The sequence below is a fragment of the Pipistrellus hanaki genome, assembly GCF_964339955.1.
Source record: "Pipistrellus hanaki genome assembly, chromosome: 13".
NCBI lineage: Eukaryota > Metazoa > Chordata > Mammalia > Chiroptera > Vespertilionidae > Pipistrellus > Pipistrellus hanaki.
In genome coordinates, this window is record NC_140515.1 from 53,583,236 (window position 1) to 53,606,311 (window position 23,076).

Consider the following 23,076-nt stretch of genomic DNA (forward strand, 5'->3'; position numbering starts at 1 on the left):
CACCGAGTCATGGGAACATCACAGTGTCTAGCCAAGCAGCCTCTCATGTAATGTCAGACCAATAATCGATGACACCGCTTTGTGTTCACGTGTTCAAGACGCAAGCATCTCTCTCTTTGTCGCTGTGACCTGTAAAGGCACAGCTCCGTGCTATCAGGAGTTGCTAACCCTGACCCCTGCCGCCAGGAGTGAAATGCAAGACTCATTACACCAAAGACAATGGCTGGGAAGACGGGAAGGGCTCCGCTGCCTTTAACAGCTTCTCCATAATTTAAAAACCTGGCATAGATTTTTGCGAGGCTGAGATATTAAAGAGCAGCCCTGACAAAATAAAATGCAATCAGTATGACCTTGAAGGAGAGAGAAAATAATGCAGGTATAGGCACGGCAAGTAATCTGTTAGCTATCAACATCTCAGCTTTTTAAATATGGGTTTGTTTTGTTTTTTTTTAAAGTTGATTTCAGAGAGAGGAAGGGAGAGGGAGACAGGATTATTGATCGGCTGCCTCCTGCACATCCCACACTGAGGATCAAGCCTGCAACCCAGGCATGTGCACTGACCAGAATCAAACCGGTGACCTCCAGGTTCATAGGCTGACATTCACAGGGCAAGACCTCAGCTTTAAATGGAGAAGGCATGTCTTAAGTCTGACTTTTTCTCTCTGATGAACCAATTGAGAAAATGTGCCTTTCCACATGGAAAGAGTCTTAAAAATGCAGCTTTCTCTGGAGGGTGACATACTGGGAAAACAAGGCTCTCTGTGTAAGCCTTAGGAAACCCACCAGAATAGCTCGCCTCCCTGGAGACCACTACTCACCCCAGGTCTGCGGTGAGACAGAAATCCTATCATTCCATCCCCCTTTGCCTGGTTTCATTAGGATGACATCAAGTTAAGTAAAGAGATGATATTCCATAGCGTATTCTTTGCTATTATCTCCTAGGACCCAAACTCCCAATTATTTAAAGATATGGTGCCAAGAATAAATAAAACCCACTGTATTCAAAGAAATGGTATTTTTATAAATAGGTAGGTGCTGCTCCCACTTATCAAATAATTACATGGCAAAGGATAAACAGAACCAGTGTAATAAAATCTCAATAGTACTTGATGCTTGAAATCTTTTACAAATATACCGGCACACAGATATCAACCTTACTCCTTACAACAAAATAATCCTGAATAAAACAAATATCTATATGTCAAAACAAAACCACACACACCTGAAAAGTAACAGAAGAAAAAGAAAAGATGGGTGAATATACGCAATCCTAGAATGAGAAAATGAGAAGACCTTTTAAACATGACATGAACTTAAAAGTCATGAAGGAAAACACTAAATTTGACTACTAAATGAAAACTACTTTTATAGCTGAAGCACCAATAAAAAAGAGAGAGAAAATGGGAAAAAATTGTCTTTCTCATGACAGAATACACTTCTTAATATACAAAGAGCTCTTAAAAATCAACAGAAAGGGTAAACTAAGTAGGAAAAAATAGGCAGATTACACTAAACCAATTACAGAAAAAGACACACAAATGGCTAATTAATCCACAAAAGATGCTAAACTTCACTCACAATAAAATGAACACAAAACATCGGAGACAGACAAGGTTTCATGTATCAGCAGCAAAGATGCTCCAACGCCATGAAGCTGTAGGCAGCACGGGGAACCAGCTTCTCTTCCGGCGAGGACGCTGGTACTCACTCAGCCTTTGGGGAGGGCACTTCAGAAACACAGACCCAAACCTAACATGGACAACCCTTCTCTCCAGCATATCACATGGGCTTCTGCAGAGAAATGAGCCAGCGGAGATCTATGCAAAGAGATTTACTAGCGGGGACTGGCTCACACCATTTTGGAGGCTGAGAAGTCCCACAGTCCACCACTTGCACACCGGAGCCCAGGAAAGCTGGTGGCGCAGTTCCTGCCCAAGCCCAGATCCAGGGGAGCCCATGTCTGAAGACCTAGTCTGAGCCTAAAGACCCAAGAACCAGGGGCTCCAGAGGCCGGTAGATGGCCCGAGTCAAGCAGAGAGCAAACCCGCCTAGCTCAGCCGTCTTGCTCTATTCAGGCCCTCGGTGGGTTGGATGATACCCCCATTGGCCAGGACAGATTTTCTATACTTAGTCTGATTAGACCTAATCTCTTTCAGAAACGCCCTCACAGGAACACCCCGAAATAATGTTTTACCAGTTATCTGGGCCTCCCTCAGTCCAGCGAGACTGACACAGAAAAGCAAGCATCCCACCATAACAATTCGGTTTCCAGGAATTTATTCTATGATTATGTAATTATAAACAAGCATAACTATATCTAACAAAGATACCTGGTGTCAGAAAAACTACCACCACACACAATAAATGTCCATTAATTAGGGGAGCTAACCAATTTCATTATGAGATATTCATTCGTACAGTGCCACGGTCATAAAAAATAGTTAGGTTTATATGTGCTGATATGAAACTTTTGCTCAAACACATTGAGAAGAGGGAACCAAGTTAGAGATTTATATGTAAAAAGGGGGCATGTATACACATTTATTTATACACATATATGTAGATATGCACATATATACATATAATTATAACAGCACACTTTCCCCCCTGTGGGTCTAGATGAGGAGAAAGATGTTTACTTTTTATTTTTTAACCCTTCTGAAGAGTTTGAGCTACTTTTTAAAAAAAATATATTTTATTGATTTTTTACAGAGAGGAAGGGAGAGGGATAGAGAGTTAGAAACATCGATGAGAGAGAAACATCGACCAGCTGCCTCCAGCACACCCCCTACTGGGGATGTGCCCGCAACCCAGGCACATGCCCTTGACCGGAATCGAACCTGGAACCCTTCAGTCCACAGGCCGACGCTCTATTCACTGAACCAAGCTGGTTTCGGCGAGTTACTTTTTTTAAACTAAAAAACATCTCTATTGTTGAAGGTATTACTTTTAATGTGTGTTTATAATTATGATTTTAATAAGACACTAGCACATCAAATCTCTATGTCAAATGCAAAACATTTGGAGGGGAAAAAATGTAAAGTACTATAAATCATGCAAAAATATTAAAAAATCAGGTTATGCCCTGACTGGCTTGGCTCAGTGGATAGAGCATCAGTCTGCGGACTGAAGGGTCCCAGGTTCGATTCCGGTCAAGGGCATGTACCTTGGTTGAGGGCACATCCCCAGTAGGGGTGTGCAGAAGGCAGCTGATCGATCTTTCTCTCTCATTGATGTTTCTAACTCTCTGTCCCTTTCCCCCTCTCCCTTCCTCTCTGTAGAAAATTAATAAAATATATTTTTTAAAAATCAGGTTACTGTTAACAATAAAATACATTTCTTAAAAACTCAGAAAGGAGCTATTCTGCCAACATATCAGGATAGCTGACTAATTCTTCATTTTTACCTTTTGATATTAGGTATGTGAATATATATTCATGAAAGCATAAAAATATATTCCTTTATTTTATTATTGTTTCATATTTCATTTTATATTTGTTCAGGATTAACAGTCGAAGTGTTTTAGTTTGAATTAATTTTCAAACAATAATCTACGGGAAAATGGATTTCAGTTCTTAAATATTCCATTTATTTTTCTCCAGTGATAAATTAAGAGAAAATGATCACTGGGTTAAACACTGACTTTTCTGTATTTGCAGTGTTTCTGCATGATGAATTTTATAATTATCGCAGTCTCCACATTCTAAACAGCTTTGAGGTGTCATTTACATGAAATGTGGGTGCCCTATTTTTGCGTAAAGTATATCTTTAATTATAAGCTAAACCCTAATTATACAAAAAGTTAAAAATTTACCCCTCAATTCACACTGATGAAAAAATAAAAGATAGGATTAGCTTCACCAAACAATTTACACTTAAATTTCGTTCTCTGTAAAATGCATGGTTTGAAAGCCCTCTTTGCTGTGTTTGAAAGCCTTCGACCCAACAGCCATGTCCCTGATGGTAGAATGATCCCAGGAAATGAATCCCACATGCGAGTCTGGAGTGACGTCCCCCTATTGCTCCTGAAGACGGCTTAATCCACAGACAGACAGAAACCATGGAAACGTAGCTACTAACGACCCTGGGGAATCCAACCCAAGTGAAAATAAAAATATCTAGGAGAAGAAACACACACATGCTTCCAGTCCAAAATGACGAGGCACCGATGTCTCAGACACATGCCAATGGGTTCACATCAAGGCTGTGCTGCTTAATCTGTTGTTACAGATCACGGAGGCATGACTCCAGGAGAGTCAAAGACTGCTCCACAAAACTGGATCTGAGAATAAGTTGTAACTGCGTACTGAAGAGGAGTACAATTACTCTTCTGCCCAACTGATGCTTTAACAGTGGGCAGACAGACCTGCATGCAACCAATATTCCTTAAGAATATTTCTGGTTGATCCACTTTAAAAACACTGTCCCATTTCAAACTGATTTTTCATAATCTCTTGAGTGAATTTTAAAATAATGGAGCTTGAAGGAGCTGGCACAGATGTTCTAATCCAACCACTGACTTGTCGACAGGAAACAGTCATTTTAACTCCCGGTGAAGCCTTCGAAGGAAGTGGGTGAAAAGGTGCCTCACGCATTGTGCCAACTGGCAGCATGGGGTCTTGGGTAAGGACATGTCAGGGGCCGTCTACCCCGGATGCCGGCATGGGAAGGGGGCCGGGCAGCCACGCTCTCTGACTGTAATTAGAGATCAGATTCGGGGCTGCTGCTGGTGGCGTGTCCTCTGCAGAGGGGGGCACGGGCCAGCTCCCTCAGGCAAGGCCTCGAGAATTAATTAAGATTGGCAATTGTCATAAGTAATATAGGTCCAAGAAACCCACACCTGCTTTTTTCTACAAGAAACTGCTATTCTTATATTTCATGGATGTGGCACAGGTGCCAAGACACGGGGCTGAGTCTGAAAGCAGAAGAGCAACATTTTAAAGCTCACCATCAAGCTTTATGTTCTGCTGAGTCACATCTACCTGCCTGTGTGGCAGGACCAGGTAACAGCTCATGACAGCACAGCAGAGCCAATTCCCTGCCACGGGCAGGCCGCCCAGATCTGAGTCACCACCCAACAGAACAGTACGCGGGCCTTGCCTGGCAGGCTTCCTGAGTGGATCCCGTTGATAGCAGCTCCAGTGAGAAACTCAGGGTGCAGAGATGGTGGACACCCATGAACATCTACCACAGTGCCGCCGGGCAGAGAGAGTGGGAGGGATGAATCACCTGGGAAGCTTGGAGTCACCTATCCGATTGGACTCTGGGATTTTGAATCCAAATTTAGGAAAAAAGATTCGATTGCTCACAAAACAATGATGAGGTGTAGAAGGCATGTGAAGCTAAAATGATGTTCCAGAGACTTCTCTCCATCTGAGGGCGAGAGCGTTGGGGACCGACCTTTGGAAGGAAAAGCGCTGGCAGCGAGCCTGGCACACCGCACTCTGGGCAGAGCAGGAAGTCCCTTCGTCCCCCCCTCGGAGGGTGACAGGCGCATTCGGACAGTCCTCAACTCGGGAAGAGTCAGGGTCATTCACTGTTTATTTGTGTACTTTTTTCAAGATGAAAATAACTTCATTGCATATTATGAAATTCATGTTCATTATAACAATAATTTTTTAAAAAGTGGGAGGAGACAACACAGGAAGCCATCTATTTTTAAGTAAAAAATTGTTGAGAAATACCATTAAGCCCTTGGTATAAATCACTCCACCCTCGCCTCCTTTGTGCACTTTATATAAACATATTTGGAGCATGACATAAATCAGCCCCCATTACAATTTAGTTTTGTATATACTAGATTTACAATGTCCTGGGTTTTGGTGCCTTATTCATGCATCCCACAATTATTTATTGAGCACTTGAAAAGTGCCAGGGAGAGGGCCAGGAACTAAACACACATGTGACTCCAGTCAAGATAATGGGTGAGACTTCAAAATTTGCACCACCACCTCCATAATAACCAAAATAAACTTTTAAAGTTACAGATTAATAACTCTGTGGACCACACAAAAGCTTGAAGTTCAAAAGCAGTCAGCAGCAGCAACCAGGAAATGGATCTTCAATGTAACCTACACACACACACACACACACACACACACACACACACACACGGGCAAGGACAAAAGCCAGGCACAGAGCGGGGGCTGGGATTCCTGGGCACAAGAGCAGGCTGACCAGCCGTTCCAGCCCCGGGCTCCAGCTCACACATGAGCTCCTCTACTGTTGAAAACAGCCACAGAACCTGGGCCAAATCCCCTGCAGGCTCAGGCCTGGGTTTGATGAAACCCAGTGTCCCTGTGCGATGGAAATCTGGGCCTCAGATATGTGTCTGCATTGGGGGACTCGGGAGAGAAACGAGGTGACTGTACACCTGGATAGGAAGGAAGTCTGACCGAAGACACAAAACCACCAAACACAATGACTACCGGGGGAGCTGACTCAGGAAGAAAGGGAAATAATAGAGCAACACCAGCATGACTTACTGTATAGATTGTCTTGAAACATAACTGACATGCCATAAACTGCACATACTTGAGTGTACCACCATCAAGATCACGTTCATATTCATGACCTTCAAAAGTCTCTTTGACTGACACCTCACTAATGATTATAGCAGCGTCACAGTAGCTTGCTCTCCTATTTCTAGTCCCTTAAGGTAGAAGCTGATCTTACGGAGACCTTTCCTCTTTCCGAGCACAGGAGTGACTGAGGCTAAAAATGTCCCTCTCCCAAGGACTGTTCCACAGCATCCAACCAATTCCGACAGGTAGTGTTTGCATTTTTATTCAGTTCAGGAATGCTTTCTAATTTAATTATTTTTATTTGATCCATGATTGCTTAGTACTGTGTTACTTTGTTCCAAATATTTTGGGATTTTCCAAATATCTTTTATTGATTTAAAGTTTAATTCCATGATGGTGGGAGAATATAAATATATATACACTTTATAAAACGTGAACCATGATTTTTTCAAAAAAGAAAACGTTTTTTAAAGCCTCACAAATTTGTAAGTAACCTATTTAATTGAGGGAGCAGGAGGCTGTGGCATAATTCCTTGCAGGAACTGTTATAAAAGGCATCTAGGATATAGAGCCTGGCTTCCCATTTTCTCCTCTTAAGAAATAAAATATTTAGGTCAAACAATTGCCTTGTTCTCTCTTTTGGTCAGGAGACACGGTCAACTTGTTAAGTCCTTCGTTCACCATGCCTTATACCACAGTTCCCAACTGAGGGTTCAAAGATCCCCTGAAATAGTGAGTTGTGTGCATAATTTGCATAGAAGTGATTCTAGGCACTTTTCTGGGAAGAGAGTTTGGAATTTTCCAACTCTTAAAGCAGTTCACGCTCAGAACGGACTAAGGTATCACTGTGTCATACCTACATTTCACTGTGATCCTTCTGGTGTATAATATAAATTCAGGTCATAAATTATGGGTTGACAGGTTTCATCTCCTAAGGATAAGTATGTTTACTTTCGTTTCTGGAAAGAATCTCAAAAGCTAACAAGTTCATTCACCTGCCTTCAGGCAAAATGCTTCCAAAATTATCTGAGTCAGATGAAAACGAAAAGCCTGTTTATTTTTCCCTCTGGGAATGGAATTCCAGCTGTGCCCCGGGTAACCTGTTACATTTTTAACAACCGCTGGAAATTCATCCTTGGCCTGTGTGCTCCAGGCTGGGTCCTCAATAGCCAGAGCTTTCCCCCACTTCATACGCAGCTGTAACCGTGTTAATCTTTTCCAGAGGAGACGTATAGAAAAGGTCGTGTTGCAGCCATTCTCAAACCTCAGGACTCCAGGGATATATGTCCAGATCCATGCCCAGCTCACACATGTCAGGCAGACATCGGCCAATACATGAGAGCCCAATATGGTCCAGTTACTAATAATATGAGCACAGTGCCAGGAAGTTGGAAACCCTCGGATAATACACTGCAGGGAGGGGCTCTGCCCTGCGGGTCAGAAGTGTGGATATGATGGCATCTGGTGGGGATTACCAAACCTTCACTGTTCTGGCCAGTGGTCAGCCTAGTCACCCTCCCCAATGGGTACAGTGCACGCTAGGCTTCCCACATGCACCCCCCTTGCCTGTCTCTTGCACAGGGTCTGTGGTCCTCTGTGTGCAAACACTGGGCACTCCAAGCTCCCCACTAGCAGCGGCACCTGCTTCCTTCTGAGAACCTGCCCCCTGGCTGGGATTCAGCTGCAGCCTGAAGGGTAACTTCCTGCTTGTCCAGGGGCATGGCCCGCTCTGGCCTGAGCACCCCAGCAAATGCCTCCCCAGCCTGGGGCTGCAGCGGGCCTTCTGCAGTGAGGACTGGCCTGCACCTTGGGGAGGGGCCCCTGTCCAGTTTGTCCTTCAGTGGGTCCTCTCCCTGAGCTGACGGTTTCCTGGAGAGTGCCTTTAACATCGCACAGTCACTCTCCTGGCACAGCTTCCTCATTCTCTGTATTAAAAGTCTCCTGTTTACAATGCTGTGTGGTCTCTGCCTCCTGATGGGACCCAGGCTGACTGTCACAACGTGTTAGTCTTGGATCCTAGTCACTGGGAGTATCTGCTACAGTGCATCTTTCATTGTTTGTAACTTTCCTTCCAGCTTAACTGTATTACAGTTAGAGAATCCCTATGCGTTGGAATTTATTGACATTCTTTTAACATAACCAACGCATGGCTAACTTTTTTAAAATGTTGCCAGAGAACGGAACAGAAGGTGCAGTCTCATTTTCAAGGTACAAAGGTGGATAAAATTCTATTAGATCAACTTTTATATTTCTATTAGAGGTAGATACGTTTCTAGTAGATATATCTTATTCAAGCTTTTGTATCTTCTATAGAGGAGTCAGCCAATGTTTTATATAAAAAGCCAGACAGTAAATAACGAGGCTTGTGGGCTTTAAGGATTCTGCTGTAACTTAACTCCACCACTGAGGTGCAAAAGCAGCCACAGACAATGTGTAAACAAATTGTCCTGTAGCTGTGTTCAGTAAAACTTTATTTACAAAAGCAGGCAGCGGGCCAGAGTTGGTCCACAGGCCCTAGTCTGTCAACTCCTGATCTACATTATTATTTTTATCCATGTGGCTGGTCAGGCAACGAGAAAGCTGTGTCGCATCTCAATACTACTGCGTTATTGTTGCTGCTGTTTATTTCTCCCTGTGTGCGTGCTGCCCTTCTGATTGCATTGGCCTGTGCTCTGATACTCAGCACAAGAAATCCCTTACCACTGTAGCATCCTTCTCTTTGTCCAGTTAAAGGTTTTCTGTGTGTGTGGGTGTGTGTGTATGCGCACACTAAATCTTATATTTAATACAGGAAGACATTTAGAAAGAAAATATAAGACAAGGAAATTAAGACCAAAGATAAGTTTAACAATAAGAGCAAACAAATCTCAGAATGTGTAAACACCAAAACTTTCACAAACATGAATGGGAAAGAGTCCTAGAAATTTATAACGGATTCTCCATCTGAATTTCTTCAACTATTTTTAATCTTGTTTGCTATAAATATGATTACCATCCTACATAATGCATTGTATCTGTCTGTATACGCACACATGCCGTTTGAGTCTTTCATACAAGAGCACGTGGTTGCGTTAGTCCCTTCTCTCTGGTCCATGGACCCTCCCGTTTCCTGCCCTCACGAGAGCTGACCGCCAGGGTCCAGCCCCCAGACTCGAGCTGGAGCAGTTGGTTCCTGCTGCTATTGCCCCATAACTTCATGCCAAGTTCAACACCAGAGATCCTCTCGCTCTGTCTGGGGCACGGCCAGTCCTCCTGGGGGTCAGGCTGCTGCCTCCCGTCACTGTGAGCCCACTGCCTCTCTGTGTCCGCTCTATTCCACGTGCGAAACCTTCGCAGCCTTGGAGAACTGAAGAGTGAGGCCACAAGTGATTCATTCCCTAGGTCGCCTGCACCCCTAGTTCTTGGATCCCCAAATCTGGAGAGGTTTTCAGGGAGATTTGTGGAAGGCCATCCACCGGCCCTCTGACTAATCTGGCCGGTGGAAGGGAGAGGGTGGGTGGCCACGTGTCTGCATGGTGGGCACTCTAAGTTGGTCCACACGCCAAGGTTCTCTTGGGCTCTTTTCCTGTAATCCGCGGTTTTCTGTAGCCTCGCCTATTTTTATCTAATTCCACTTATTTCATCCTAATTCTGCGAAGACTGGGGGACATGCTCCCCTTCTTCGTTTCTGGGGAGCCCTGCATGCCAAGCACAACCCTAAAAACTGTTTTGAAAGAGAACTGATCCCCATAACGTATTATTTTCCCTTCCCGGAATTCATTTCTTGCTTTTTTTTTTAAACCTCGCATTCATTAAGAAGGATCCGAGATTCTGCTTTACTTAAATATCTAAGCCACCTGGTTTTAAATAAAGTAGAGATGTAGTCATCCCAAGCCAAATGAGCCTCTGAAATTCCTCCTGGCTCTAGTTTTGAAAGGAATTAAAATAGCATGAAGACTCCAGACATCATGAAATTCAAATAAAATCACTTCAGCGCCAGCAGTGTTCGGAGACACACACAAACAGGTGAGCCCTTACCAGCGGGATGAGCAGGCTGACGAGGGCGGTCAGTGGCTTGCTGAGCAGCAGCAGGTCCTCCGCGGCCTGAGTGTCGCCTCCGGAGCCAGCCTTCTGCGCCTTGAAGGAGGCAAGAGGAGGGGGTCTGGAGGTTAGGCAGCTTGGCCCTGGAGACAGCTCCCCCCCACCGGGCAGATGAACGCGGCTGTGGATACATTCCGCCTCGGTCCCCTGAACAGGAGGTGTGCATATGACAAAGGATGCACCACGGCCACACCACCAGCTCAGGCTGCAGAGGCAGACCGGGTGGTCCACAGAGACAGCGGTAACAAGGGCTGTCCCTGGGAAGAGATGCCCACAGGCTGCAGTGGACAACCAGCCTGAAAGGAGGGGCTCCTGGCCCCATTGTTCAGGTGGGAAGACTGAGGCTCAGAGAAGTACGGCAGTGCATGTGACTCCCACATATCAACAGTGCACACCTACTCATCCTGCTGTGCTTTCCTTCTCCGCACGCGCGCACACACGCACCAGCGACACCTAGAATATGTGTCCAACGTAACACTGCCCGCAAAGTCTTCAGAGAAGGTCTGGAAAGTATAGACTCCCACTGAAATTAAAATTAGTCATGGGAAACGAGTGACTTTCATTCCAAGTGGGCCTTCTTTTAGGAGTTCTACAGAACTGTTTAATTCCAGGGATTTCTAACACAGGCATAATTTCATACTAGAAAAGGCACTGATTAGTAATTTTGTTTGCTATAGAATACAAATATTTCATTCAATGCTTCCTCTGTGTTTTTAATTTCACTTGGAAGGAACAGAACTGCTTTTTGGGTGATGACCTTTGGCAGACCAGGCTACAGGCTGCCCCTCCCGAGGGCAGGAGCCTGGACTCCAGGGCCCTTCTCACAAATACCAGGCTTCCCTCTGCTCCTCAGGCCGATGGACAGATTGTGAGTTGCCTGCTTTCTTTGGTTCGGAAGAATTGTCAAATCAGACGTCTGCCGTTTAGCCACTTGCACCATGAGGGGAAACAAGGTTAGAGTTCCGTTCCAGAGAACAATAGGCCACACTGCCCTGGAGGTCTGCACCTCTCCTATCGCGGCTGTTAGTTCCGCCTCTGAAACACCATTGCAGAGAGAGCATTGGCCTCTGCCCCTTAACCAGCCCAGGGCCCGACCCTCCCGGTGGTTACACTCTCAGCAAGAGAGGACGGGACACTGAGCTGGGTGGTAGCTAGCAGGGTTTGGAAGATGTGGTTGGATTGGTTAGGTGTTTAAGGTAAAAGTCTCCATAATTTGGTGACAGGTCAGATGTGGAACAGGAAAAAGAAGGACATGTGAAGGATGACGCCCAGGTCTGCTGATAGCAGGAGGTTCACGTAAGTAAGGCCGGACCAATTCTGCATCACAGGGCAGGCGGGGGTCGGGGCTCGGGGCTGAGCTCCCAAGGGAGATTCTGACACCTGCCTCCCTCCACTCCCTATTTTCCTGGGACACATTCCTGCACCATGTCCCTCTCCTCCCTGAGAAAGAAAAGTGCTTCATAAACCGAAGCGCTACTATCATTTCACACACTGGCAGTCCTCAATCCCCCGAATCCTTCACTTTATGGGCATTCCCGTTAGACGTTTAGGAATGCAGGAGAGTCTCCGGTGTGGAGTGTGCTTATGAGCGGGAGAGGCGGCTGGTGGCTCAGAGAGCACGGTCGGCTCAGAGTTTCAGGAGACGGTGTCTTTGGTGCACACTCTTCCCAACCCTTTCCCCTCACTCAGTCTCAAGGACTCCGCCTCTCTCCGACTGACACCAGGTGCCCTGCAGATCAAAGCGGGGAGTGAAGCCAAAAGCAATCCATGGCAGCTGATATAGTGGAGGATTCAGAAAGACGACAGCAATGAAGTATGCAGTGGTGTTGAAGAAAATGAAAAAATTAAAAACAGTGATCTACTGGTACACTAGCAAAGAAAGAATTAGGAAGTATTTCTATTAAGGAGTTTTCTTTTAAACAACCTTGACTACCTACCTAATAATCACTTATCTAATAAGAGATTTCTGGTGCTCTGGAATTTTTGAACTTCTGATTCCTTAAAAAAATTTTTTTTAATTATGTTTTTATTGATTTTAGAGAGAGGCAGGGAGAAAGAGAGAGAGAAACATCAATGATGAGGGAGAACCATTGACTGGCTGCCTCCTGCATGCTCTCCTACCTGGGGGTCGAGCCCCAACCAGGGCATTTGCTCTGACCGGGAATCCAACCACCTCCTGGTTCATGAGTTGATGCTCAACCACTGAGCCACACTGGCTTAGCCTGATCCTTTTTATATTTCCCACCTACAAAACATTTCTTTTTTACAGATTGATATCATCAATGTATCTGTAACGTAACTAGCAACTACATCCTGAAGATTTACATAAAACTCCTTCAGACACTGAAATAAGAACAGCTATTCTCTGAAGAGACACGAGAGGAAAAGCTAAGAGAAACCTTAATTCGGGACTCCATAGGTACTTAACAATGCTCTCCTGTTCACCCAGAATGATTACTGACGAGCAAAGAAAAACAACTAAGTAGTTCCAAGGCCATTCTCAGCTACTGGCTTTACAAGTGTGCGTTAAACACTAACGACCATGTTTGCTGAGGAGATCTTGGAATTACTTATCCACCACGCTAGCTAAGCTAAACACTGGAGCAGCTTCGCTGTAGGTAGAAGTTACCATTTATCACAATGATGAGTAACAGAGGCTAAACCAGGCTTGCGGGATTCATCCCTGGCTCTGCTATGCTGGCTCCTGGCGAGGTACCAACACAGTTTGGTCTCCCCGTTAGCTTCTGCATCTACTCAAGCCGACAGGCTATCGCTCGACATACGCCTCTTGCAATTGTACCAGGATTCGAAACGTGACAGTGAATTCATATCAGCCGTGTGCTTTCATGTGACCGGAGTATCAGCTGACTCAGAGAGAGAGCAGTAAATGAAACAGGCATGTGGAGGCACCTAACATGGGAAGTACTTAACAGACCCACGTCCCCTTCCTCCGTAGAGCACAGTCCAGTTTGGGGCACACTGACTGAATACAATTCTAAGTCTCAAATCCATCTGCAATTCCATGTTGCATAATGGATGTGTGTATGTGTGTATATAAACATGTGTGTGTATGAATGGATGAATGGGCCTAAAATCTCAACCAAGTGCTCCTGGCAAGCTGACCTTTCCCAGTGGGGTGGCTAGGGCCCCATCCGGGGGCAGGAAAGGCTGCACACGGCTTGGCCAGCCCCGGGTGCCCAGGGGGCTAACGGTCTCTGCCAGGAACGTTCCCCGATTAGAGCTCGCCAAATCTCTGCTGCAGCCCCTCCTGCTTTCCTTTCTGATTTTGTAACCACATGATCTGTTCTTGGCATTGGCCACCAAAGATGGCTTATTGATAGTCTCTCTCTACAGGACGTAAGTTCTTTCTAAAACGTAAAGACACTTTAGAGGCAGATTAGCCAGAAGAGATGACAGGGGTGTGGTGCAGTGCAGGGCGGTGCCAGACCGGGGCTGAGGCCGTACCTGCAGGGCCAGCCGCACGACGCCGGACGTGTGGGTCAGCATGCCGTGCAGCACGTCCAGCAGGGAGCAGAGCAGTGCGGCCGCCGTCTCGTCGTTGCTTTTATTTTCCACGTCCAAGCACAGTGTGGCCGTTTCCGTGAACAGGTTACAGACATGATGCACCAGTCCTGAGGGTAAAAAGGAAAAGGGCAAAATAGTCATCATCATATAAAGACAGTGTGTCCCGTAAACCGGACAGAGCAGGTCTCCAGGATGCATCCATGCTAAGCAGTACTTCGACTCCGCTGTGTACCAGGTACACGGGGGAAAGCTTCGCAAAATGCACGTTTCCAGGGCTCACCCCCGGGGAGACTGCTCAGGGGCCAGGGACGGGGACTAGGAATACATGTTAAGCAAAACTCCCCTTTGGAAAACACATCCTCCATGGTCAGGCTTCCCTGGGCCGGAGGGAAGCGTGCTGTGTGTGAACAAACTGTCCCCGGATCTGCTCGAAGCGCCAGCTCTTCATGCTAAGGACCAGGAACCACCCAGGGCGCTACAATAAGTGGGTCATTTCCAGAGGATAAAGCATGGTTTTTCCTGCTGCATTCCAAAAAAATTTAAAATGTGAGATTCACTGTGATTTAAAGAATTGGAAATTGGGAAATGGCCAGCTTCTATCGTTTTGTCCCTGCAAACCTCACATGGAGGGTTGGTCTTCTTCAACTTTTAGTTTGACGTCATCTGTCACAAATTCATTTTCACATCTTAGGGGGAGTTATTGCTTATATTTAACTCAGACATTTCTATTGTTACTGTTATGTAGAATTGAACTTGGAATTCCCAAAACTGATTCAGGTGTAAATGTGGCGAAAATACAACATGAACAATGTTATAAGCCTAAATGCGAACAGGACTTTAGGCACAGACAGATTGTCTGAATGTTCTAGAAAAAGTGATCTTCAAATATAAACATTTTACACAAGCAGATGGGGGAGCATGGTCAGGAAGTCAGGCATGTGCTATACACTGGATGCTGCTGCACCTGCAGTCCATTCGTCCCCAGTTCTCATGAAGATCGATTAGATGCAAACTCTGCCAAGCAGAGCCATTCAAGCTCCGGTATCTCTTCCAAACAACGCGTTCTGTTGTTTCCAGAAACCAATCTGGTTTCCCCGGGTGAGTGCAGAGCAGTTCTTAGACTGCAAACGCAACTGAGGTTGTCACTAAAGGCAGAGAAAAACCAAACTGCACAGTCCACTCCTCGCGGGAAAACTGGTGCAAGTCACAAGGCTGAAGATAAGTACGGTTGACGGAAAAGCAGAATGAATTATCACTGCCCAGTTTCTTTATCAGGCGGCAAGTCTGACAGCTCATGTCATCAACGGCATGCGGTACAGAAAAGCAATTATTGCGACACCGGCGTTATGGCCACGGGCCTTCCCCTCCGAGGGAGACCGCATCACTCACGGGCCAGGAATCAGCCCTGGCTTTCGTGAGCTGCGGGCAGGGTAGAAGGGCTGTACAGCATTGTATTTGGGGGAGAGATGCCTTCCTTTGGGGGACCCGTGATTACTCGGTGCCATGTTGTAGAGCACATGTGTCAAATACAAGGCCCGTGGGCCAAATCCAGCCCGCCAGGCCTTGCAATGTGGCCCGCACCGCGCTGTCATCACTGCACTCCGCTGTCAGTTTATGACATTGTCAGTTTATGACTGTTCAGTAAACCATTCGGCCCGCGATTTAGGCTGGATTTTAGATTTTGGCCCCTTCTCTGATTGAGTTCGACACCCCTATTGTAGAGGGTCCAAGATACAGTGCAAGGGGCGAGTGCTGGTGAAGTCTTCCTATGGAATCAGTGGCTCTTCAGAAGGCGGAGGCAGACCCCTAGGTCCCCATGTCCCTGCTCTTCACTCAGACTCAACAGCTGAGGAGCAACTGTGAACCTGACCTTCATTCTGTCTTCGAGGAAGGAGTGCAAGGCTGGGATGGCATTCTTTCCCGCCGGCTACGGGAAAAGACGGGCACCCAACGCCACGCCCTGGCTGGGCACCCTGACGTCACCGGCTGTCAGGGAAGGTGCTCGTGAGATTAGAAATGAAATAAGACGTAAACTATTTCTTCCCAACAGTGGCAATGCCAGCAAAGGCAGCAGAGGCATCTGGGAGAGCGCGGTAGTGTTTCCCTGTCCTCTGCTCAAATGCCATCAAAACAACTTCTTAATACTCCATCCTACCATCTCTAAGAGAAACCAGCATTCATTAAGCCAAACAATCCAGCAACTATTTGCATTAATTATAACCAACTCCCCAAAATAAACCCAAGAATTACTTAGTATTAATTATAAGCAAATCTCCAAAGGAGTCAAACACCCCCCCCCCCCAAGTTATTTTCAAGTGTTTAATTTCTGGGGATATTAATGTGCATGAGCTATTCCTAGCTCCGGTCACTGTGTCCTTATTATATTATTACTTTTTCAAAATCTGTTGGGAATAGCGAAATGATATGAGAGTACATTTTGAAATGCCAAGCTTTTGGAAATACTTCCTAGTTCTATCACTAATGATCGGAATACTCTAAATCCCAATGTCACCTCCCCAAACACAGGCTTCCTTCCAGGTAATCGGACATGGACATCACACAAACACGTGGCCGTGTCCACTTGGATTCATTCCCGTCAACTCAACAGACAGCGCGGAAGAGAAGCACCTGCAGAATCTGGTGTGAGAAACGGTTCTTTCCCACGTTATCAGCACTTAGCCAGCAAAACCAGCACCCACCACAGCAGCTGAGTCAAAGGCCTGCTTTTTAAGTAGAAATTCATGGAGGGTGCCAGAGGCAGTGCTGGTCTGGGACACACCGACAGGGTACGTGGAGGTGTCTGTGAACTGCGGGTCCTGGGCCACAAGCTCGCTCGACCTCTTCCGGCCGAAGGGTAACGAGCGGCCACCCGCACAGAACCGGCCCCTCAACAACATGTCCAGACATCTCTCGGGCTCCAAGGCGCTGAACCATTTCAGGGCAGGTGTTCGCCTCTGTTCGTCCAGCTCCCCAGAAGAGCCCTGGGAGCCTGCCCTGTGCCTGGTACCAGACCGGCGCCTTTCCCTGGCCGCCTCCTCCCCCCACACTGGCACTGGCACTGGCACTGCCAAGTCTGCACCCCCTCTGCCTGGGAGCTCTGGCTTCCGCTCTTCATCTAAGCCTCCCCTCACACGGGGCCCCAGGACCGAGAGCCCCTGGAGCTCGGCTGTGCCCACAGGGAGAGCGATGCTGCACAGGTTTCGCTGATGAGCATGATGAGCCAACTCAGTTCTGTGCCCGGATGAAATGCAGGCCGGGGACTTCACAAATACGACAGAGGCGAATGTTTTAATTAAATTTTTCCTTACGAAAGCCGGAAGGGACTCTGTATTCAGAGCACTCGTTTTGAATTACGTTCCTAAGAAAATGGTGTATGTGGGAGTATCTTTTTTTTTTTTAATATATATTTTATTGATTTTTACAGAGAGGAAGGGAGAGAGATAGAGAGCCAGAAACGTCGATGAGAGAGAAACATCGACCAGCCGCCTCCTGCACACCCCCCACCGGGGGAATGTGCCCACAACCAACGTACATGCCCTTGACCGGAATCGAACCTGGGACCTTTCAGTCCGCAGACCAACGCTCTATCACTGAGCCAAACCGGTTTCGGCTGGGAGTATCTTAAAAACAAACTTATCCCAGCCCCCTTGGGCCCCCACTGGTCCCTGGATCCTCCTATGTTTAGCACTTAGATCCACAGAGAGAGGAGACCACTGTATTAAAATATTCCAAGGAATATGATTTATTTAAAAAACTTGACTCTCACGCCAGCTGGTTTGGCTCAGTGGATAGAGGGTTGGCTTGCAGACTTAGGGGTACCAGGTTTGATTTTGGTCAAGGGCACATGCCCAGCTTGTAGGCCTGGTCCCCAGTAGGGGGCATGCAGAAGGCAGCCGATCAATGACTCTCATCATTGATGTTTCTCTCTCTCTTCCTCCCTCTCCCTTTCTCTCTGAAATCAATAAAAATATACTTAAAAATAAAAATAAATAAAAGACTCTCATTTGCACGCCTTTGGGGAATGTGGTAGAATGAATAATGCTCCTTCCTCAAAGAGGTCCGCATCCTAAATCCCTGGAAACTGTGAATAGTACCCTACATGGCACAAGGGACTTCGCAGATGTGACTGAGGACCTGGAGATGGGAGATTACCCAAGTGGGCCAAATGTGATCACAGGGTCTTGTAAGAGGGAGGCAGGGGATCCGAGTAGCAGGAGACGGCGAAAGCAAGAGGCTGGAACGACAAAAGGAAGGAGCCCCAGCCCAAAGAGGGCAGGTGGCTCCTGTAAGCTTTTCAGCTCGAGTTTTCAAGGCAAGGACATGGGAGCCTTCAATAAGCACAAAGCCCTGCAACACCAGGACTGTTCTGCTGTGGAAAGCAACTAGACTTGTGGCTTTGTTGCTATGACAACAAATTACTTGTGTTCCCTCCTTGCATTAGTTTAAGGAGGGAACACAAGTAATTCTCTTGGCTCGGTCTGCCATCTCCACCAAGAAGTCCTCAGCCACTGTTCCCGCTGAGGAGGTGCCCTTCTAAGTCTGCATCAGCAGGTGGGCCGAGAACTCGGCAAACCCAGTTGGACAGTATATTCACTACCCTGTTTTGTGGGGAAAGCCTGTGAATGGGCTCATTTTTGTTTAGCCAAGACTATGGAGGACACCGTGTCATTCAAATTATAATAGAGAACGCTCACTGGCCTGGGAGTCACACCCTGGTCTCAGTATCAGTGTTTACCGAGGACCAAGGACCCGGGTTCCATTTCCAGAGCCTCGATCCACAGAAAACGAAGGAGCCCGTGTGCTAGCTGAGGCTCCTGCTAGCTCCGATATTTTATAATTATGTCCAGAATCCGGCAAATGCACGTTATTTACCTCTAAACTTATTTTCAATAAAAATGCATCATAATAAACTATGCCTATTATTTTTTTTAAATATATTTTATTGATTTTTTACAGAGAGGAAGGGAGAGGGATAGAGAGCTAGAAACATCGATGAGAGAGAAACATCGACCAGCTGCCTCTTGCACACCCCCTACTGGGGATGTGCCCGCAACCAATGTACATGCCCTTGACCGGAATCGAACGAACCTGGGACCTTTCAGTACGCAGACCGATGCTCTATCCACTGAGTCAAACAGGTTTTGGCCCATGACTATTACCGTGTTTCCCCAAAAATAAGACATCCTCCGAAAATAAGACCTACTTACAGGTTTCCTTCTGAGTGAAATATAAGGCATCCCCCCGAAAATAAGCCCCCCCCCCCAGGCTAAACATGAGAGATTTGGTCCACTGATTCTGAAAGAAATGGAGTCACAAGAAATTTACCAGGAAATTCAGGAATTGGATTGTTATGATGATGTTCCAGAAGATGATAACATGATTGTCCTTGAATAAATGAGTAAATTCTTGATACTGTAGGATTCACAGTTTGTCTGGTTTGTGTTGACAACTACCGTACTATCGTACCGTATACAGGTAATAAATTTCCTTTATTTTCATTTAACAATAAATGTGTACAGTATTCTTCTTCATGGAAAAATAAGACATCCCCTGAAAATAAGACACACATCTTTGGGAGCAAAAATTAATATAAGACACTGTCTTATTTTCGGGGAAACAGGGTATTTATAAATCAATACTCGAAAGCTAAAAACTAGATATTAGAGTAAGTCAATACAGAAAAACAGTAATGTTGGCAAAAAACCAGTCTGGCTCTTAACATGTGCCAGGTAATATTCTAAGTGCTCTAACAGGTATCTAACCAAAATCCCATTCACAACTCCATTTCACAGATGATGAAACTGAGGCTCAGAAAGGTTAGGTAACTTCGCCAAGGCCATCTGGCTCCATGTTCTATGTGCTAGCACCCACTATGCAAGATTGCTTTTCTGTAATTGAAGTGACAAAAAAGGAAAATAAGACTATTCAGTCTAATGTGTAAATGCAAAAACAACAACAACAACAACAACACAAACACCTCACAACAAAAAAGCAAGATTTGTTTTAAAAAGAAGTAATGAGAAGCAGATAAGGATCAGAAAAGTAAGGGGGAGTGCTTCACACACGAAGTCGAATCTCTCCCACCACCAGAGAGCTGAAAGGGCTACAGAACAAGGAAAGAGAGGAGCTGGGAACCGCCATGGCCCCGACATTCTGCCTTGAAAATAAATCTGCTTCGTTAAAATCTTCTTTGGCAAAAGTGGGCTCAGTATTTGTACACAGCAGGTCTGTCAGGCCACGACAATCTTTTGCTTCGGCGACATCTTTCGGCGTTAGTTCAATGGCAGGTGCCAGTCGCTGAGCAAGCTGCCACTGCAGGAGACGCAGAGCAGGATCCCATATCCAACACGAACGCGGTCGAGTAAATGACAACAACCGCCAGCAAGCACATTTAGTTCAGTTTTCTGGCGGAGGAAATAAATCCTAGTGGGGAAGATTTCCACATGCAGCTTTTACATATCAAATTTTGGGAAAATCTGAAGTCACACTAGACATCAATGCAAGCTATAAAGGGACAGGTAAGTGCTCGCTTAAATACGGACATAAAAGATGAAGCTGGCAGAAATAACCACAGAGAAAAATAAATGAAGGATCACGGTTGAAACAGAGGAGCACAAACTGGCATGTCCGGTTATAACCAGAGATTCTCAACACTGGCCTCTCAGTGATAGTAACCCTCACACAATCGATTTATAGAAAATTCGCTTAAAAAATCTGAACAACACTCCCTCCCAATCACCTGAGGCCAACGATTTTTACAGATTATTACATCCACAACCGCAGAACATACATTCTTCCCCAATACACACGAAACCTGCAAGATAGATCACATGCCAGGCCAAAATATTAAGTCTCGAGAGATTTCAAAACACGGAAATCTTATTGAATGTGCTCTTTCAACACAACTGGGAAAAGGTTAGAAATCAATAAATATAAAGTATTTAGAAAATCCCCAAATGTATGGATATTAAACAATAAACTTCTAAAACACCCAAGGGTTAAAGAAGAAATCACAGGAAATTTTAAAAAATATGTCAAAATGATGATAAAAATGTAACAGTGCTTAGAAAGAGCTCTGTAGCTTTAAATGCTAGAAAAGAAGAAAGCTTTCAAATCAATTCTACAAATTCCCACCTTAAGAATCTAGGGGTGGGTGAGGGGGAAACACACCAATTAAGCCCAAAATAAATAGAAGGAATTAATAAAGAGGAAAGTAAATATCAATGGACCAGAAAAATAGACAAATACTAGAATTTCTTCCTACTTTTAAAAGACTTACACCAGACGCAGAAGACTATGTACTGTATGACCCCATTTATGTGAAATGTCCAGAAAAGATAAATCTATAGAGAGCATGCGCGGAAATGGGAAACCTGGCCCAGCAAAAATCTGACCTAAATCTTATGGGTCTGTATTACTTTCTGTCTTAGGAAATTTGGTGACAAATATCAGGCTCAATTAAAATGGGCTCCGTTACATGCCTTTCCCTGGGCGAGCTTCATTCAGTCATTCTGTCATTTTCTTGCCACTATTGCTATTGAGCCAGGAACTCAGGTCTCATAGGTAGAATGTAATAGAATGCTGGTTTTCAAAGTTGTTTTTACCATGAGCAGCAAACCACTCTCAAGACAGAAAATGGAGAGAGAGAGAGAGAGAATGGTTTCCTATAGATCAACATGTCAGACCAGGGTGCATTTTACCTCCGGATTTGTTTAACAGGTGCACAGAACATGTTATCGGAAAAAGTGGACCAGTAGTAGGAAGGAGTAAAATGGGTGGGATAAAGATAACAAGATATGCTGATGACACCATCTTAGTGGCAGAGAGTAGCAACGCTCTGGAATGACTTCTGACAAAAGTGAAAGGAGAGAGAGCCTAAGCAGAACTGCATTTGATATAAAAAATCACGACTACAGACAAAGAGGAGACAATTTTAGCAAAGGCAATGAAGACCATGAAATTGTTAAGGACATTGCTTATGGAGGTTCAGTTGTCAATTTAAATGGAGCCAAGAAATGGAGAGAAGGCTGGAACTCACGGGGCACTGATGGAAGAATTAGGAAAGATCAGGGCAAAGATGTGTGGTTGGATACCGCGGCCAAGATCATCCACACCCTCACCCTCCCAATGACTACGCACGGATGTGCACGTCAGTCAGTGATGAGGGCTGATGGGAAAGTGGTGTTTCCCTGGAAGATGGTGCTGGAGGAGAGCTCCCCAGACACCCCGGACACCAGAAAGATGAGGAAGTGGGCCCTGGAGCAAATGACGCCAGAAACATGGCCGGAGGCAAAAGTGACAAAACTGACGCTGTCCTGCTTGAGGCACATCACGAGAAGGCAGGCTTCTCTGGGAAAGACCACAGTGCTGGGACATCAATGATCCCCAGCGATACCAAGAGTGAAGCCGACTCCACAGCACAAGACACACACCTATTTACTGTAATTGCACCGCAGTCAGACACCGATCAGAGAGACTCCTGGTGTCTTCACTACATCAACTCTTCCAATCCATGAGCAAGACACACACATCAGTGGGTGCGCCGTGCGCTGCCACAGGGAGCATGAAGGCAAATAAAGATGAGGTCAAAACTCAGTTGTTAACAAATCAAATCTGTGTAAACCTTTCAGGGATCATTTATCAAATAATCGTGACATCCGCTCTGCTTCTGCTGCAGGCACACCGTGACCTGTAGCTGACCCAGGAAACAGACAGGAGGGCGTTGGTCTTGGAGTCTCCAGACGGTGGCTGTCTGCACCCCCCCCCCCTTTCTCCAGACAGATAGTAAGGAATCTGATTAGAAAGACCTCGAAAGATCCTTTCCACTCTAAAACTCCGGAAAATGCCTGCTAAGGTCACAGGATACCCGTTTTTTAAACTGTCTATTTAGGTTAGAATGTTGAAAAAGATGACAAACTCCGAGTTTGGCTGAAAAATTAACCTAACT

The 23,076-nt window shown here is 45.6% G+C and overlaps 1 protein-coding gene across 1 annotated transcript in view; it reads right to left on the reverse strand.

The window, feature by feature from the left end:
* Window positions 1–23,076, reverse strand: part of ULK4 (unc-51 like kinase 4) — a 198,324-nt gene that overhangs the window by 55,701 nt on the left and 119,547 nt on the right. Inside the window, exons 28-29 of the mRNA XM_084902535.1 lie at window positions 14,070–14,236; window positions 10,542–10,640 (exon numbers count right to left, since the gene is read on the reverse strand). Of these exons, the coding sequence (XP_084758661.1) occupies window positions 10,542–10,640; window positions 14,070–14,236 (266 nt within the window). The remainder of the gene's footprint in view (window positions 1–10,541; window positions 10,641–14,069; window positions 14,237–23,076) is intronic.